At 44.6% G+C, this 18675-nt stretch overlaps 1 protein-coding gene across 1 annotated transcript in view; it reads left to right on the top strand.

The window, feature by feature from the left end:
- Window positions 1-18675, top strand: part of ARIH1 (ariadne RBR E3 ubiquitin protein ligase 1) — a 169919-nt gene that overhangs the window by 68288 nt on the left and 82956 nt on the right. Inside the window, exon 2 of the mRNA XM_054725134.1 lies at window positions 11449-11516. Within this exon, the coding sequence (XP_054581109.1) occupies window positions 11449-11516 (68 nt within the window). The remainder of the gene's footprint in view (window positions 1-11448; window positions 11517-18675) is intronic.

Below are 18675 nucleotides of genomic sequence, written 5' to 3'. Positions count from 1 at the left end.
TTTTCTTTTGTCTGAGAATATATTTGTCTTCATTCCTGTATTTGCACTGAATATAGAATTCCAGGCTGACAGGTATTTATCACACAGTGTCCTGAGAGACTATTTTTTAAAAAATATATTTTTTTCTATTGTTAGGATTGGATAATTTCTATTGATATATCTCTTAAGTTCACTGACTCCTTTGGCATCTCCTTTTTACTATTGAGTCCATTTAATGAACTAATGTATTTTTTAGTTCTAAAATTTCTATTTGGATTTTTTAAAAGAAACTTTTCTTATTTTTAAATCCTCACTGGATGATATTTTTCCATTGATTTTTAGAGAGAGTTGGAGAGAGAGGGAAAGACAGAGAAATATTGATGTGAGAGAGACATATTGATTGGTTGCCTCCTGCATTAGCCAGTACCAGAGCCTGGACCAGGGTGGAGCCTGCAACCAAGGTACGTGCCCTTGACCGGAATTGAATCCAGGACCCTTTGGTCTGCAGGCCTACGCTCTATCCACTGAGCCAAACCGACTAAGTCTAGAATTTTTTTTCTTTCCTAAGAATTTTTAAAATTTATTTTAAGGTTTTCACCCTTACCTAATAGGTCATATTATTAATAGCTGCTTTTTAGGAGCTTTGATAATTCTAACAGCTGGGTCATCTGGGGTTAGCATGTATTGTCATCTCCCTTGGTCAGATTTGTAGTTGTTCTTGCTATGTCTGATAATTTGGGATTCTGTCTTGGACATTTTGAATATTATGTTGTAAAATTCTCTATCCTGTTGAAATCCTTTAGAGAATGGTGAGGATTTTTAAATTGCTTTTAGTAAACAATCTAATCCAGTGAGGTTATAAGTTCAAGTTCTTTCTCACTTTATATAGGCAGTGGTTCCATTATCTGTTCAGTTTCAAAGCCTTTGTTATGTTGAATTTGCCCCTTCCATTCCCATTTAGGTTGTCTAGGACTTTGGCAGGTGATGGCGAACCTATGACATGCATGTCAGCACTAACATGCGTAGCCATTTCTTTTTTTTCAATATATTTTATTGATTTTTTACAGAGAGGAAGGGAGAGGGATAGAGAGCTAGAAACATCGATGAGAGAGAAACATCGACCAGCTGCTTCCTGCACGCCCCCTACTGGGGATGTGCCCGCAACCAATGTACATGCCCTCGACCGGAATCGAACCCGGGACCTTCCAGTCCACAGACCGACGCTCTATCCACTGAGCCAAACCGGTTTCGGTGACGCGTAGCCATTTCTGATGACACACAGCCACATGCCGAGGATGAAACATTTGCTGCTTCTGAGGAGGAAACATTTGCGACTAGAGTCTTGGAGTTAGTTTTTTCCTCAAAGTGACACACTACCCGAGTTATGCTCAGTTTTTTGGCGAAGTTTGACACACCAAGCTCAAAAGGTTCCCCATCACTGACTTAGGCAGTGATTCATGTCATAGTTCTGTTCTGAAAGCCTCTCTTGTATTTCTTTGGCTGGTTTTGACACATGTACAACTTATAGTTACGCTCAGAACTTGGTTCAAATACAGAATTAGAGATCTACTTCTCTGTTTCCCTCAGTGATTTTCCCTGAACTCTTTGGCTCCAGGGGCCCTTTTCTTTATTCCTAGAGCCAGAAACATGGAATTCTCTCTGTTTTAGTTTCCTGCCTGTCATATCTTGGGGTGAAGTGGGAAGAGAAAAAAAGAAAATAATGGATGCCTCTACACTCTTCTTTTCACAACAGGGACCCTCTTTCTGATTTCTATATTCAGAGCAATGTTTTCTCTTTTGGTTTTCAATGCTCACTCTGCAGCTGGGTAGTTTGATGGCTGGTCTGGCTTCAGTATGGGGGTGGGAGACGGGGACAATAGAAAGGAAAAAACGTATTCTCCCACATTTTCCAGGAGCCTTTTGCCGTTGTCTTCTGGATATATCCTATCTAATAAAAGGGTAATATGCTAGTTAACTGTCACTCCGTCACAAAGATGGCTCCGCCCATAGCCACAAGATGGCCGCGCCCAGTCTTCTCAGCCCTGCCAGAGTCCCCCAGTCCCAGGGGGGTGGGGGCGGCTGCTGAGAGCGGGCAGTGTGAGCGGCCTGACAAAATGCTTGCTTCGTTGCTGTGGCGATGAGGCAAGCGTTCCACCCTGGCCGCAGAGGGCCTCTGGGCAGCGGGCACGGAGTGGCCCGGATGGGGGTAGAGAACGCTTACGTGGTCACCCTGGCAACAAGGCAAGTGTTCCTGGCCCGGCCACGGATGGGCCTCTGGGCAGTGGGCATGGAGCAGCCAGGCCCCGCAGAGAGTTACGGGAGCATGTATTCGTGCACAGAGCTACTAGTATACTGTACACACACACACACACACACACACACACACACACACACACCTCTGAGTTTTTACTGATCATGCCTGTTACAGTTTCCCTGTTTGGCCCACCCTTGGGTCAAAGCCAAGAAATAAATGGGAAAACAAAACAAAGCAGGATACTTACCACTACCTTATTAGTTATTCTTCATTTACTTCCCTCTCCGATCTGCTTGCTGTTATTTAGTTTTCAAAGTACTTTGTTAGATGTATTTTGTCCAGAGTTTTTCATTATAATCAGTGGAAGAAAGGGACACTAAAGTGAGCTTATTGCCCTATTCCATCTTGGCCAGGATGAAGAAGTCAGATTGTCACATTTCTAAGAAAAAGCTGGTCGTGTCTGTCAATGGTTAGAACGTTGTCCTGTTCATGGAAGGGTGGTTTGTGGGTTGGATTTCCGGTCAAGAGCATGTACCTGGGTTGAATGTTAGATCCCAGGGACTGATAGGGAGTGTTTGCAGGGGACAACCAATTGATTTGTCTCTCACATCGATGTTTCTCTCTCCCCACCCCCCCCCCCCCCCTCTCTTCCACTCTTTAAAAATCAATGGAAAGCCCTGATTGGTTTGGCTCAGTGGATTGAGCCTCAGGCTACCTATGGATTGAAGGGTCTCGGGTTCAGTTCTGGTCAAGGGCATGTATCTCCGTTGCAGGCTTTTCCCTAGCCTTGGTTGGAGTGTGTGCAGGAGGCAACCAATCAATGTGTCTCTCACATCGATGTCTCTGTCTCTCCCTCTTCCAATCTCTGCAAAAGTCAATAGAAACATATCCTTGGGTGAGGATTTTTCCTTTTTTTAAACATTCACATTTCTTCTTTTTTTATTTATATACTAGAGGCCCGGTGCACGAAATTCATGCACGGGGTGCCGGGGGTTGCGGTCCGGTCCCTCAGCCCTACCTGTATCCTCTCCAATCCGGGAGCCCTCGGGGGATGTCCAACTGCTGGTTTAGGCCCGATCCCACAAGGAGTCCCACAGGGATCGGGCCTAAACCGGCAGTCGGGCATCCCTCTCGAAATCCAGGACCTCTGGCTCCTAACCGCTCATCTGCCTGCCTGCCCTAACCATTCTGCCTGCTGGCGTGATCGCACTAACTGCTCTCCCCTGCTGCCCTGATTCCCCTAACTGCCCTCCCCTGCCAGCCTGGTCACCCCTATTAACTTGTTTTCTTTAATCTTATTTCCTTCACACACAATTGTATTTGACTTTCTTATTGGCTTCTCCCTCGCACACAATTTTTCTCTCTCCTTTATGTAACACTTTTTTTTTTACTGTCTCATTGTTTATAAACTTTTCTTTCCTCCTTATTTCCTACTTCTGTTTCATCATCCTTCTTCCCATCTTTCTCCTACCCTCCCTCCCTGCCCACATTTCTTCTTTCCTTTATCTTTACCCCTTCCCTCCCTCCTCTTTTCCTTTCTTCCCACCTTAATTTTTTTCTTCACTTCCTCCCTCGGACAAGCTCTGCTCCCTCCCCCATTTCTTCCTTCTCCCATTCTATAAAGCTCTACCAGCTCTCCTGTAAAACTTTTCTTCCCTCCCTCTTTCTCTCTCATCCGACCTTTCCCATACATTCTTCTCTACTTACTTCCACTGTTTTAATATCTATCTATCTACCTGCCTAATTATTCACTATCATTTATCTTTTTTCTTTTCTGACTCCTACTTTTAAAATCTGTCCCCAGTACACAACTGTACTTGGTTTTCCTTATAGCTCCACAGTTTATCCTCTTTCCTTCTTTAACTCTGCTCTCTACTGAATCCTTTATAAAGTTCTTCCCTCCCTTCTTCCCTTTTCCCCCCCTCCTCCCCCTCCTCACTCTTACTCTTTTTACAGGCTAATTAAAAATTCTGTGCTTTTCATCCTGTCTTAGTACTGACTGCTTTCCTCTGTGGGACCTGTAGCCGCCTCTGTTTGGGCACTCGGGCTCCTCTCACACCGGCTTTGAGGGGCCAAGCGACAACACAGCTGTGTCTTGTCTACTGTGGCCCATACCTCCTCCCTCTGAGTTGGGGGAGGGTCCAGCTGGCTGGGCCGGCGTCCATCCCAGGGACCGCTGCGTTATGTGCGCACACATGTGCATTCGTGTGCGCATAAGAATTTTCTCCCTTTGAGTGCCAAAGCGGGGAGGGATGCGGAGGTCTTTCCTGCCCACCCCCACCCCGGTGTGCCTGCTCCCACACCTCAAGTGGCTCTCCGTCCGCTCCCCTCCGGAATTCGCAGGCGACGGGCGTGCTTGCGCAGGTACGGCCGGGGCCCAGCTTGTCCTTGGGGGGCGTTCCGCCCAGGATGCGAGCCCCTGTCCGGGACGGACTGGGCAGATTAATGGATAGATGGCTGGAGAAAGCTGCAGCGGCTTCCCTGTGGTTTGAGGATCGCCTGTGGTCTCCACAGTGGCGGGGCGTGTCCACGCGGCGGGAGGAGGCTTCGAGGTTGTCCGCTTGGGAGGATCGGCTGGTGTCGCCGAGCTGCCCAGTGTGTCTGTGGCAGTGGGATCCCCGTGTTGTTTACCCAGTGGCTTGTCCAGGTCTGGTGCCTTCCCTCGACGTCCACTCTCTGTCGTCACACCCAGGCCCTTCCTTCATGTTGGGTCCACACCCTCTCGATTTGCATGTGCGACCCCTCCCAGGGGCCACCGCCAATGCGCACACCCCCAGGTTGGCATCTGCCGACCGTGCCCCAAGAACCGGCCTTTTGCCATGCAGGTATCGCCCCTCAGCCCCCCCTCCACCTGGGGGGGGTTTGGTGGCGTTCCCAGGCAGAGTGCTCTCGGATGAGGCATGGTGTAGCGGGGGTGTTTGTCGGGCGTGTGCATCCGGTAGAAAAAGAGGACTCCGGTGCCGGGGGCAGGAAAGCGAGCCTCATGCAAGTCCCCTACTGTGCGCGCAGCCTCCTGCTGGTCTTTAAATATACAAATAGGTCGTTACTATTAGGACCAATTTGCATATTACCTCTATTATATAGAAGATTGATTTCAGAGAGGAACGGAGAGGGAGATAAAAACATCAATGACAGAGAATCATTCATGCCCCCTACTGGGGATGGAGCCTGCAACCCGGGCACGTGCCCTTGACCAGAAATGAAACTGCGACCCTCCAGTCCGCAGGCCGATGCTCTATCCCAGGGATCCTCAAACTTTTTAAACAGGGGGCCAGTTCACTGTCCCTCAGACCATTGGAGGGCCGGACTATAGTTTAAAAAAAAAAACAAAAAAACAATGAACAAATTCCTATGCACACTGCACATATCTTACTTTGAAGTAAAAAAACAAAACGGTAAAAACACCCGGCGGGCCGCATGTGGCCCGCGGGTCGTATTTTGAGGATACCTGCTCTATCCATTGAGCCAAACCGGCTAGGGCGGTGAGGATTTAAAAATTTTTTTAATTAAAGAAAATCAATGGAAAATATATTCTTGAGTAAGGATTAACAACAAAAGTAGAATTTTTTTCAGTTCCTCAGAAACTCCCTTTGCCAATTGATAGGCTTATTGCCCTTATTTTACATAAAACTAAATCTAAGTTAGTAACTGTATTTAAATTGTAGGTAAATTCTATTGTGAAAACCTGTTACCAAACTTAGGATTTGTCATTTTTTTAAACGTTGAGTCACATTTCTAAGAAAAAGCTGGGCACATGATAATGTCTAAATATTCTGTGCAAATAAATCCTGTCTAATGAAAGAGTAATATTCAAATTGACCATACCTCTGCTACACCCACAAGCCACACCCACCAGCCAATCAGGAGCAAATATGCAAATAAACCCAACCAAGATGGCTACGGCCACAGAGAGCAGGAGAGAGGCTTTGGTTTCCCTGGCGATAGAGGAAGCCAAGCTTTCTGCCTGCCCTTGCTGGCCCAGGCCTCCGCTTAAGGCTACAAAGTTTCAATTATAGAAGATAAATAAATCCCACAGAAATGGCTACCACCACGAAGCAAGCAGAAGGCTTGGCTCCGCTCCAGGCTACAAAGTTTCAATTGTAGAAGATAAATAAATCCCAGATACCAGGGCCTCCACTTGGGTTACCAGGGGACATGGCCGGCCTGCAGACCACCACAGGCCCCTCACCCAGACCTCCCCATCCCCAAGGGAACCCCCACCTTGATCCGGGACACCCTTCAGGGCAAACCAGCTGGCCCCCTCCCATGCACCAGGCCTCTATCCTATCTAATAAAGAGTAATATGCAGATTGACCATCATTCCAACACACAAGATGGCTGCCCCTATGTGGTCAAAGATCCTGCCCCCATGTGGACACAAGATGGCCACCACAAGATGGCCAGCAGGGGAGGGCAGTTGGGAGGGACCAGGCCTGCAAGGGAGGGCAGTTGTGGGCGATCAGGTCAGCAGGGGAGGGCAGTTAGGGGTGACCAAGCTGGCAGAGGAGGGAAGTTGGGGGGAGGTGACCGGGCCTGCAGGGAAGGGCAGTTGGGAGGGACCCAGGCCTGCAGGGAAGGGCAGTTAGAGGCAAACAGGCTGGCAGGGGAGCAGTTAGGCATCAATCAGGCTGGCAGGGGAGTGGTTAGGAAGTGATCAGGCTGGCAGGCAGAAGAGGTTAGGGGCAATCAGGAAGGCAGGCAGGCGAGCGAGCAGTTGGGAGTCAGCCGTCCTGGATTGTGAGAGGGATGTTCGAATGCCCATTTAGGCCCGATCCCACCAGCATCAGGCCTAAATGGGCAGTCGAACATCCCTTGAGGGGTCCTAGATTGGAGAGGGTGAAGGCTGGGCTGAGGGACACCTGCCCCCCATGCACGAATTTCGTGCACCAGGCCTCTAGTACATTATAATTGAGGATTAGTTAGTATGTTTCTTTTCACATATTAAATACCTTATAGATTGGCGGTGTCTATCTGAGTGCTGTGTTAAAGAAGCATTTTATTGATTTTTAAAGAGAGAGGAAGGGAGTGGGAGAGAGAAACATCCATGAAAAACATCGATAAGCTGCCTCCTGCATGCTCCCTAGTGAGAATCGAGCCTGCAATCCAGGCTTGTGTCCTGACTAGGAATTCAACCGTGACCTCCTGGTTCATGGGTTAGTTCTCAACCATTGAGCCATACCTGCAGGGCAAAGAAGGATTCTTAATAAAGTCTGGGTCCTAGAAGTAAGGAGTACTAGATAGATTATAATGTAAACTAGAGGCCTCGTGCACGAAATTCATGCACTTGGGGATGGGGGCGTCCCCAATCAGCCCAGCCTGCACCCTCTTGCAGTCCAGGACTCCTTGGGGGATGTACCAGTGTGCCAAGCGGCAGGTGGCCAGAGAGGAGTCCTAATTGGGGCCAGGCGCTGCTCGCACTCATCCCAACCTGCTGTGCCTGCTGCCGCGGCATCAGGAGAGGCTCCTGACACTTTGGCAGCTGCACTCACCAGCAATGAGCCTGGATTCTGGCTGAGTGGCACTCCCCCTGTGGGAGCCCACTGACCACCAGGGGGCAGCTCCTGTGTTAAGCCTCTACCCCCTGGTGGTCAGTTCACATCATAGCAACCAGTTGTTCTGTTCATTCTGCTGTAATGGTCACTTAGGCTTTTACAATAATAGGCTAGAGGCCCAGTGCACGAATTAGTGCACCAGTGGGTTCCCTCAGTCTGGCCTGCGGGATAGGGCCAAAACCAGCTCTCTGACATCCCCCAAGGGGTCCCAGATTGTGAGAGGGCACAGGCTAGGTTGAGGGACCCCTCCGGTGCATGATCGGGGCCAGGGAGGGACGCAGGAGGTTGGCCGGCCAGGGAGGGACTGCGGGAGGGCTCCAGTGCATGCCCGGCCGGATTCGCTCAGTCCCAATCGGCTGGACCCCAGCTGCAAGCTAACCTACCGGTTGGAGCATCTGCCCCCTGGTGGTCACTGTACATTATAGCGAGCGGTTGAGCAACCTTATCATATCATTAGCATATTACACTTTGATTGGGTGAACGGCCAACCGGTCGACTGGACCCTTAGCATATTAGGCTTTTATTATATAGGTCTAGAGGCCCGGTGCACGAAATTCGTGCACTGGGGAGGGTGTCCCTCAGCCCAGCTTGCACCCTCTCTAATATGGGACCCCTTGGGGGATGTCCAACTGCAGGTTTAGGCCCGATTCCATAGGAATCGGGCATAATCCTGCAGTTGGACATCCCTCTCACAATCCGGGACCGCTGGCTCCTAACCGCTCACTTACCTGCCTGATTGCCCCCTAACTGCTTCCTTGCTGGCCCGATTGCCCCCAAATACCCTCCCCTGCTGGCCTGATCACCCCCAAGGCTTTTATTAGTATAGATATGACCCTGCACAGAAAATTTTACTAACCCTGCTTTACAATAAAGGCTTGACGATTGAATCATTAGGACCAGACACCAAGATTTCCTTTCTTTTGAATAGTGGACGGAATACTTATCTTGTCTTTAAGTTGCCCGGAAATTAAAATGAGATAATGACTTAGAAAAGTATAAAAGCACCATATAAAGACAACTGTCTTTTTAATGAAGTGGCAAAATGAAAAACACTTTTTATTCTCCCCTTCCTTCCTTTACAGCTTTTATTTAAACTTTGAAATTTATAAAAATTTCACTCCAATTTTCATTTCTTTACATTCAACATTATTTTGTATTGGTTTCAGGTTTTATATTAGTTACAGAATAGTGGTTAGACAATCATATACTTTACAAAGTGTTCCCCGATATTTCTAGTACCCACCTGGCATCATACCATCATTACAACACTACTGACTATATTCCCTATTTAAGTGACAATGGGTTTACAGGTTCCTTTCAGTCTTTCTTTTGTGTTTTTTTGTCCTTCCTTTTCTTTCTCACTTCTTCCCTCATTTTCTTTATATAGTATCTCCATTGGCCATCAAAGCTCAGCGAAGGCACTGGGACAGGCTTCATCCATTTTACAGACCAGGAAACTGAGGCCAATTCCAGTTGGCTGTGGAACTTGACTCAGCACACAGGAAGCCCTCAGAGCCATGCTCTTTGCGCTTCCTAAGGGGCAGCGGCCCAGCAAACAGAACAAACCTTCCAGTCAGGCTTCCGAGCCTCTTTCTCAAGCACCTCTTCATTGAGGATGCTCCACATTCTTTCCTCTCCCCCCATTCTTTACTGCCCCCCCCTTCTCCGAAGCAGGTGGAAGGCTTCCCACTCACTGCCTAGGCATGCTCTGCCATGGGGCAGGGTGTAGCGAGCTTGCTGTTGGGTCAAGGCAGGAGCAGGAGTCACTGCCTCTGAAGTGTGAAGGCCGCCTGAGCGAGGCCCATTAGCACTGGGAGCTTCTCTGAATCACGTCAGTCAGTCCAGTACCCTGCAGTGCAGCACCCCTTCACTGAGGTGGCTCCACCCCTCAACCCCCGCCTCAGGGGTGAGGGTCCTTGCCCCTCTGCCAGGAGTCCTTCCATGCCCCTTGATCCTTGGCTGGGCCCACCCATGTCTTGGGGGCACTGCAGAACCTCTGTCTCTCTGCAGATGAGGCAGATCCCTGCCCTAGGTCTCCACAAAGCTGTGAATCTGTGGCCAGAGGCCTGGTCTGGGTCTCAGCAACCACATGTCTGCAATGTTCCCAGGGACCCTGGGAGCGGCTGGGCGAGTCCCGCCTCACCTCCCCGGGGTGCCGATCTCCCCAGGGACCCCTGGGAGCGGCTGGCTGGGCCCGGACATGCCCCCCCAGGTTGGCGATCTCCCCATGGACCCCCCCAGGAGCAGCTGGGCGAGTCCTGCCACGCCCTACCCCCCCCCCCCAGGGTGGCGATCGCCCCCCGGGAAGCGCCTGGCAGGTCCCGGCCACGCCCCCCACGGTGGCAGTCGTTCCCGGGACCCCCGGAACTAAGAGGATTGGGCGCCACCATCTTGGTCTTCTCAATGGCCGGATAGGCCACCCGGAGTCCCGCCCCCAGCCTCTCGCAGGCCCAATCATGGGCATAGCTGAGGTGCGGTCAATTTGCATGTTTCTCTATTATAAGGTAGGATGTGCCTGGAGTAGGGGGTGGATGGGAGTTACTTCCTTTGCATCTTGTGCTTTTTGGGGGAATAAGTCTGTTTTTTCTGTTACAGATGGTATTGTTGAGAATAATGAGTAGAGATGTATTTCATAACATGATTTTTTCCCCTTTATTTTATATCCTTTTTTTCCATTACAACTTATCCTCCCTGTGCCCTCGTCCCCCTTCACCCACCTCCTCCCAATCACCACATGGTTGTCTGTGTTCATGAGTTCTTTCTCTTTTTGACTCAATCCTTCCCCCTGCCCCTTTCTCCAGCTGTCAGACAGCTCTCTATGAGCCTGTCAATATTATGACATGATTTTTATATAGGGTTACTTTTTAACTGAATCAGTACTTAACTAATATTGTAGTACAACTATGGTGAAATAAAAGTAGTTTTATGCACAGAAACCTTTTTTGAAATGCTATTTGATATAATACAATTATATGTGAAATACAAAAAAGCAGATTCTGGTATTGTAATGAGCTCTAGTATCTTCAGGCCAGTCAGGCTTTTCTCATCTTTTAGGCCCTATTGCATTTTAAGTCAAAATTCTGTGCCCAGGTAGTAAGCTCACTAGTTTCATGGGAAATGGAAAAATTTTAAAAGCATTGTGATAGGGCAGTAAAGTTTTTATTTCATGGCATTAGCATTTTGTTCTGGAAATGAAATACCAACCTATTTTATACTCTATAAATTATTACACAGTACAGATTTTTGTCTTTTTTTATTTTCATTAAATGTCTTTGAAGGACCTTCTGATTTAAAATGGTTTATAATCATTTGAACTATTCAGTACATAAGATGTTAGAAATTTTATTGATTAATAGTGTGCTTATGTGGCAGATGTTAACTCTTAATTGCAAAAAATGTTAATTTTCATTAGTGCTTGATTTAATACAATAATCTTTCATTTAATTCCTTTTTGATTTATTTTGACTAATTTTTTAGAATCCTATAGAAACCTGCCTCATTGGTGTGGCTTACTATTTTTAAATAGTCTTGATCATTTTTTAAGGGGATAAAAAATATCGTAGGAAAGGAAATTTGGGTGGGGTGTTATAAATTCAACCTAAAAATTCACTAAATGTCAATAAAGTGCTATTACCTGAAAATGGACTTTTTTTCCCCCTTTAGAATCCAGCAACTATCACAAGAATACTCCTTAGCCACTTCAATTGGGATAAAGAGAAGCTAATGGAAAGGTAAGGAACTATCATGTCAGCTTTGAACTTACAACTAACACAGAAAACCTATTGAACAGAATTTACAAAAAGCAAGTAAGGAGTTGTATTTATATACCAGTGTGTGAACAAACCAATATGCAAGCAGTATCTGGTTTAATCTCTTATATTCCCCATCCATAATTTTGCAGTGAATTTAGTGTTTAAGGGAACTCTGGATGAATGTTTCTTATTTTATTTTGGAGGTGAAGTGGGGGGCTCTGCTTCAGTATCTTCTCCATATATTTCCTTTTTAGTATGGAGAAGTAAACGTAGGTTTTCAAAAATGCATAAGATCTTTAAATTACTTAAAATTTCTTGCACATAAACCTTTAAATCCATGTTAGGCATATTAATGACATTTATTCAGTAAAAAGAAAATAAAGAAGTTGCTCTTGGTATCCTGGCCACCAAAATGGCTAATTGAACTGCTTTTCTGATTTCAATGCAAGATAATATTCCATAGGAGATTTAAAAAGTATTTTCTCTCAGAAAATGTTTCTAGTTCTAAAAGGGACTGGAGAATGACAATACTGATGCCATTCTCAATCTTTCTCTCTTCCTTAGATCGCACATTTGGAGCCTTTATTCTCAGTCTAAAATTAGCAATCCTAATTCTAATAAAAAATTACAACTAGTTATTGGGAACTGAGAACCCAAATATTGTGAAAAATAAATAAATAAAAATATTTCCCCTTTGATTTGAAAATTGAAAGCACTTTTTAAAACACATTAGATAATACCAAGAATATTACATGATTTCTCACACCTTGTACCCAGCTATAATTTAATAGTGACAATAATACCTGTCAATTATTGAACCCTCTGTGCCAAACATTATTTTATTTTATCATCTTGATAGCTTTATGGGCTAAAAAACTATTATACTTAATTGATGCAGAAACTAAGACTTAGAGTTTAATAATATATTTACTTCAGTTTTGTAACACAAGGAGTTAGCACTCAGACTCAGGTTTGTTGGAGTCCTATGCTTATGTTCTTAAACACAAATTTTACATCTTTCCCACGATTCATGAAGAATGAAATGCTCCTTGACTAGTTTTTTCTTGTTATTTTTCTGTTTGTTTTTGTTCCCCCATGCATCTCACCATCTTTTTTAAGTCAGTGATATTTCTTAAATTGGTAACATTTATTTTCAGGCTTGTTTTATGGCACCTTTATTAGGAAAAGGAGTTTTCTTGTTTATATCTGATATGCTTTTAGTGAACTAGACTTATTTACAGTTTGTTTATTATTAATGCATTTTTCCAAATAAGTAGTATTTTTTAAATCAATATGTACTGTTTTTGTCTCATTTAATGAGTATCCTGTGTTGTCTAATATTACCACTGTCACATTTCATTTTATGACTAGAGGCCCGGTGCATGAAATTCATGCATGGGTGGGGTCCCTCTGGGTGGCCTGCAGGGATCGGGCCGAAACCCGCAGTGCAATGCCACCTGCAGCTTCTACCTGCTGCTGCTCCTGCTCATCCTGGCCCCACTGTGCCTGCCGCGGGCTCGCGCCCAGTCAATCTCGACCAGGAGAGGCTTGCATTGCCACAGCAGCGCTCGCCAGCCATGAGCCCTGCATCTCCCCCCCCCCGCCCCCCCCCCCCCAAGGGGAGTAGCCTGCGGGATCGGGCTGAAACCGGCTCTTCCAACGGCCCCCAAGGGGTGCCAGATTGCGAGAGGGCACAGGCCAGGCTGAAGGAGAGACCCCACCGGTGCACCATCAGGCCGGGGAGGGCTCCAGGGCATGTCCGGCTCATCTCGTTCAGTCCCGATCTGCCGGACCCCAGCAGCAAGCTAACCTACCGGTTGGAGCATCTGCCTCCTGGTGGTCAGTGCACATCATAGCAAGTGGTTGGGCAGCCTTAGCATATCATTAGCATATTATGCTTTGGTGGTTCGGTTGTACTGCCATTCAGTCTATTTGCATAGCACTCTTTTTATTATATAGGATTACTACTGCCTTAGTAAGTTGTGCTTTATATTTACCATGTCTTTGGTTATTTTGTTGCCTTGATCAAGTTTTCACCCTCTCCCCCTACCCCAAATAATTTTAAAGTTATATATTTTATTTTCAGTAGCCATCCTTAAAATTTGTATATGCATACTTAAAACTATAAGTATGGCTTTGGTTGGTGTGGTTCAGTGGTAAGAGCATTAGTTCTTCCACTGCTAGGGTCACCCGTTAGATCCCTGGCCCTAGGACATGTGTGAAAAGCAAAGAAACGGAAGCAAAGAATTAATCTCTCTAGCTAGTGCTCCTGCTCCTGCTCCCTCTCCCCCTCCACCCTACTCCCTTCTCCTGAACCCTCCCCCATCCAACACCCACTCCCTCCCTTCCACTCTGTCTAAAATAAGTGGAAAAAAACATCCTCTGTTGAAGATTAACAAAAAAACACACCCAAGCCTATTAAGTTTGTTTTAATTACAGTATTTATATCCATGCCTTGCACAAGATAAAAATTGTATCATACTTTTCTTCTCTGTCCTTTCCTTTTCTCCTCTCAGCTTGATACATTGATATTTGAAATTTCCATTTGATGTTAAGTATTTTTACTCAATATGTTTAAATTTCTTTCCTAATTTGTTTATTGCAGTCCACTATTTTCTCCAAACTTACCTTTCATACTCTAGTCATTTAAATCAAGTTTCATATGTGATAACTATTCATGTGCTCTAAAGAGAAATATTTTGAGATTGGGGGTGAGTTTTGAAAACATAGCCTTTTGGCCCTTAAACTCTTCATACTCATGTTTTTGATTTGGGGAAATTCTTAGCTGTTCTTTCTTCACTAATACCTTCTCTCCATTCTCTTAATGCTTTCAGGAATTCCTGTTATTCACATGTTGAAACTTCTGGATATCATTTCCAAGTCTCCTAATTTTTTTTCTTTTTTTAAATTTATTAGGGCAACATTGGTTAATATATAGGTTTCAAGTGTACATTTCTGTGACACATGATCTGTATAGTGTATTGTGTGCCTACCACCCAAAGTCAAATAATCTTCTGTCACCATATTTGGCCCCCTTTACCCTTCCCTATGTCTCTATCTCTTTTCCTCTGGTAACCATCATACTGTTGTCTATCCCTATGAGTTTCATATCCCACATATGAGTGAAATTATGCGCTTCTTGGCATTATCTGACTGACTTATTTTGCTTAGCGTAATATTCTTAAGGTCCATTCATGTTGTTGGAAATGGCAGTATTGCAGTTTTTCTTATGGCTGAGTAGTATTCCATTACATATATATATATCCTATCTAATAAAAGAGTAATACGCAAATTGACCATCACTGCAACACACAAGATGGCTGCCACAAAATGGCCAGCAGGGGAGAGCAGTTGGGAGGGATCAGGCCTGCAAGGGAGGGCAGTTGTGGGCGATCAGGCCAGCAGGGGAGGGTAGTTGGGAGGGACCAGGCTTGCAAGGGAGGACAGTTGGGGGCGATCAAACCTGCAGGGGAGGGCAGTTAGGGGTGACCAGGCCAGCAGAGGCGGGAAGTTGGGGGCGACTGGACCTGCAGGGAAGTGCAGTTGTGGGGGGGGTGGGGACCCAGGCCTGCAGGGGAGAGCAGTTGGGGGGAACCAGGCCTGCAGAAGAAGGCAGTTAGGGGCAATCAGGCTGGCAGAGGAGTGGTTAGGGAGTGATCAGGCTGGCAGGCAGAAGCGGTTAGAGGCAATCAGGAAGGCAGGCAGGTGAGCAGTTGGGAGCCAGCAGTCCTGGATTGTGAGAGGGATGTCCGACTGCCCGTTTAGGCCCAATCCTGCCGGGATCGGGTCTAAACGGGCAGTTGGCCATCCCTCGAGGGGTCCTAGATTGGAGAGAGGGTGCAGGCTGGGCTGAAGGACACCCTCCCTTCCCCCCGTGCACGAATTTTGTGCACCGGGCCTCTAGTATACATACATACATATATATATATATATCTTCTTTATCCTATCCTCTATCGAGGGACACGTCACAATTATTCCCATATCTTTACCACTGAGAATAATGCTGCAGTGAACATAAAGGTGCATATATATATCTTTGTGAATAAATGTTTTTGAGTTTTTCGGATTAGTACCCAGAAATGGGATAGCTAGTTGCTATATGGTAACTCGATTCTTAATATTTTGAGGACCCGCCATACTGCTTCCCATAGTGGCTGTGCCAGTTTACATTCCCACGAGCAGTGAATGAGAGTTCCTTTTTTTCCACAATCCCTCCAACACTTCTTATTAGCTGTCTTATTAATAATCGCCATTCTAACAGGTGAAATTGAAAAATTTTAAATAAATCTGTTGGTCATTATATGTCATCTTTTTTTTAAATTATGATCTCGAATTTATTAAGAGACAGAGGGAAGATTTCTGATTCAGTCTCTATGTGGTCTCCACTTTCTGTCCTTGGTTATCAGAGTTCTCTCCAGCTAGTCTTCAGTTGATTATTCAGGATCATACAGTTTTTATCCTTTGTTTTGTTAATGGTGGTGTATTATGCAGATCAGTTTGCTTAGGTTAAACCATCCTTCTGCCCCTGGTATGAACTCCACTTGATCATTGTGTATTATTTTTTTTAAATGTTCGTTGTATTTGATCTGCTAGTATTTTGTTTAGGATTTTTGCATCTGTGTTGATTATAGAAATTGATCTGTAGTTTTCTTTTTGTGAGTGTAATGCTTGCCAGATTTTGGTATAAGGGTTATGTTGGCTTCATAAAATGTGTTAGGAAGTATTGCCTCCTTCATTTTTTTTTTTTGAAAAGTTTGAGAAGTATAGGTTATCAAATATTCCTTAAATGTTTGGTGGATTTCATTAATGAAGCCATCTGGTCATGGAGTTTTATTTTGGGGTTTCGGGGCTTTATTGTGTGTGTGTTTCAGAGTTTAAAGTGAAGGTAAGTTTATTAATGAAGCAGTGAGCCACAAAAATGGGCTACTACACAGAGCAGCTTTTCCTTATTGTGATTTACTTCGAGGAAGGGTGTAGACATATCAGAAGAGCCCCATGAACCATTTTGTGTCTTTATACGGGCTTTTGTTTTCTGATTATGGTGTCAATAGTGTGGCTTATTTGGTGTAATGAAGCTTGGCATTTTCTGTAATATGAAATTAATTGTCATGTTGGATCTAGCTGGTCTATGCTGGTTCTAATCCACAAATCCATTGGGCATGGTTGTTTCAATTTCCTCACTGTTGATTGGTGTATTTAGATTTTCCAGTTCTTTGTTGTGATTCAGTCAAGGAAGGTTATATATTTCTAGGAATTTATCCATTTCTTGTAGGATATTGAATTTGATGGCTTATAGTCTTTCATACTATTGTAGTATGATTCTTTGTATTTCTGTGATGTCTGTGGTAACTTTTCTTTCATTTCTGATTTTGTTTATGAGTCTTTTCTCTTTTTTCCTTAGTCTAGCCAGGGATTTTTCAATCTTATTAATCTTTTCAAGGAACCAGCTCTTTGTTGTATTGATTTTTGGTACAGTCTTTTTGTTCTCTATCACTCAGTTGTGCTTTGGTTTTTATTTCCTTTCTTTTGCTGACTTTGGGCTGCTTTTGTTATTGCTCTAGTTCTTCAAGATGTAATGTTAGGTTGTTTACTTGAGGTTTTTCTTGTTTCTGGAGATAGGCTTGTACCCAGAAACTTTTGTTGTTGTTGTTGTTTCCTGGGGTTTTGTTGTTGTTGTTGTTAATCCTCACTCAAGGATATTTTTCCCATTGATTTTTAGAGAGAGGGGAGAGACATCGATATGAGGATCACATCAATTGGTTGCTTCATGCACACGCCCCAACCCGGGCTGGGATTGGGCCTGCAACCCAGGTACATGCCCTTGACCAGGAATTGAACCCAGACCCTTTGGTCTGCAGGCCAATGCTGTAACTACTGAGCCAAACCAGTGAGGGCCATCCCAGAAGTTTTGATAAGATTCACCTTTTATTTCTTCTTTAACCCAGTCACTTTTTAGTGCTATGTTGTTTAATCTCCACGTATTTGTGGGACTTGTTTTTTACTTCCTTGATGCAATTTATGTCTGATTTTAAAGCATTGTGGTCAGAGGAGGATATGCTTGCTATGATTTCAGTCTTTTTAAATTTGTTGAGGCTAGTTTTGTGACCCAACATATGATCTGTCCTTGAGGATGTTCCATGTGCAGTGGAGAAGAATGCTTAATCTGATGTTCTGGGATGAAAGGCTCTGTAAGTGTCAATTATATCCATTTGGTCTAATGTACCATTTAAGGCTGATAGTTCTTTATTTTTTTTTTTTTCTTTTTTTTGGCTGATAGTTCTTTATTGATTTTCTGTTTGGATGATCTGTCAAGAGCTGTCAGTGGAGTATTTAGGTCCCCTACTATGATTGTGCTTTTGTCAGTTTCTCCCTTTAGTTCTGTGAGCAGTTGCTTTATATATTTCGGTGCCCCCTGATTGGGTTCATATATATTGAGAAGTGTTATGTCTTCTTGATGTAGTGGCTCCTTTGTTATTATAAAATGCCCATCTTTGTCTCATGTTACCTTTGTTATCTTGAAATCTATTTTGCCAGGTATGAGTATTGCTACACCTGCTTTTCTGTGGATGCTGTTTGCTTGGAGAATCATTTTCTACCCTTTCACTTTGAGTCTGTCTTTGTCTTTGTAGCTTAGATGTGTCTCCTTAAGGCAGCCTATGGTTGGATTTTGTTTTTTGATCACTCTGCTACTCTTTGCCTTTTTGTTGGTGAATTTAGTCCATTTATATTTAGGGTAATTATTGATGTGTGAGGAATTCCTATAGCCTTTTTTTTTTTCTTCCTGTTTTCTGATAGGTAGCTCTGTGCCTCCATTGGTTCTTTTCCTTTGTATTTCTGTCCTTTTTTGTCTAGTAGTAATCCATACTCCCCTCCTTCTACAGAACATCACCTCCCTGTATCTTCTTTTTTTAAGTTATGTATCTCTATTTGGGCTTTTTGTGTGTGCATGCCATTAGGTTTATGAAAAAGAAAGTTTCATTATACAGTAGTTATTTTTGTCTGTTTTTTTTTTTTTTATGCATCTCACTTCCATCCTCCTCTGCAAATTTAGACCCCTCCCCCCCACCCTACCCCTTTTATACTTTTGATGTCACAGATTTTCCCTATTTATGCTGTAAGTTTGTTGGTGACCTTACTC

This window comes from Eptesicus fuscus, chromosome 2 (assembly GCF_027574615.1).
Source record: "Eptesicus fuscus isolate TK198812 chromosome 2, DD_ASM_mEF_20220401, whole genome shotgun sequence".
Taxonomy (NCBI): Eukaryota; Metazoa; Chordata; class Mammalia; order Chiroptera; family Vespertilionidae; genus Eptesicus; species Eptesicus fuscus.
This window is presented reverse-complemented; position numbering and strand designations above follow the sequence as displayed.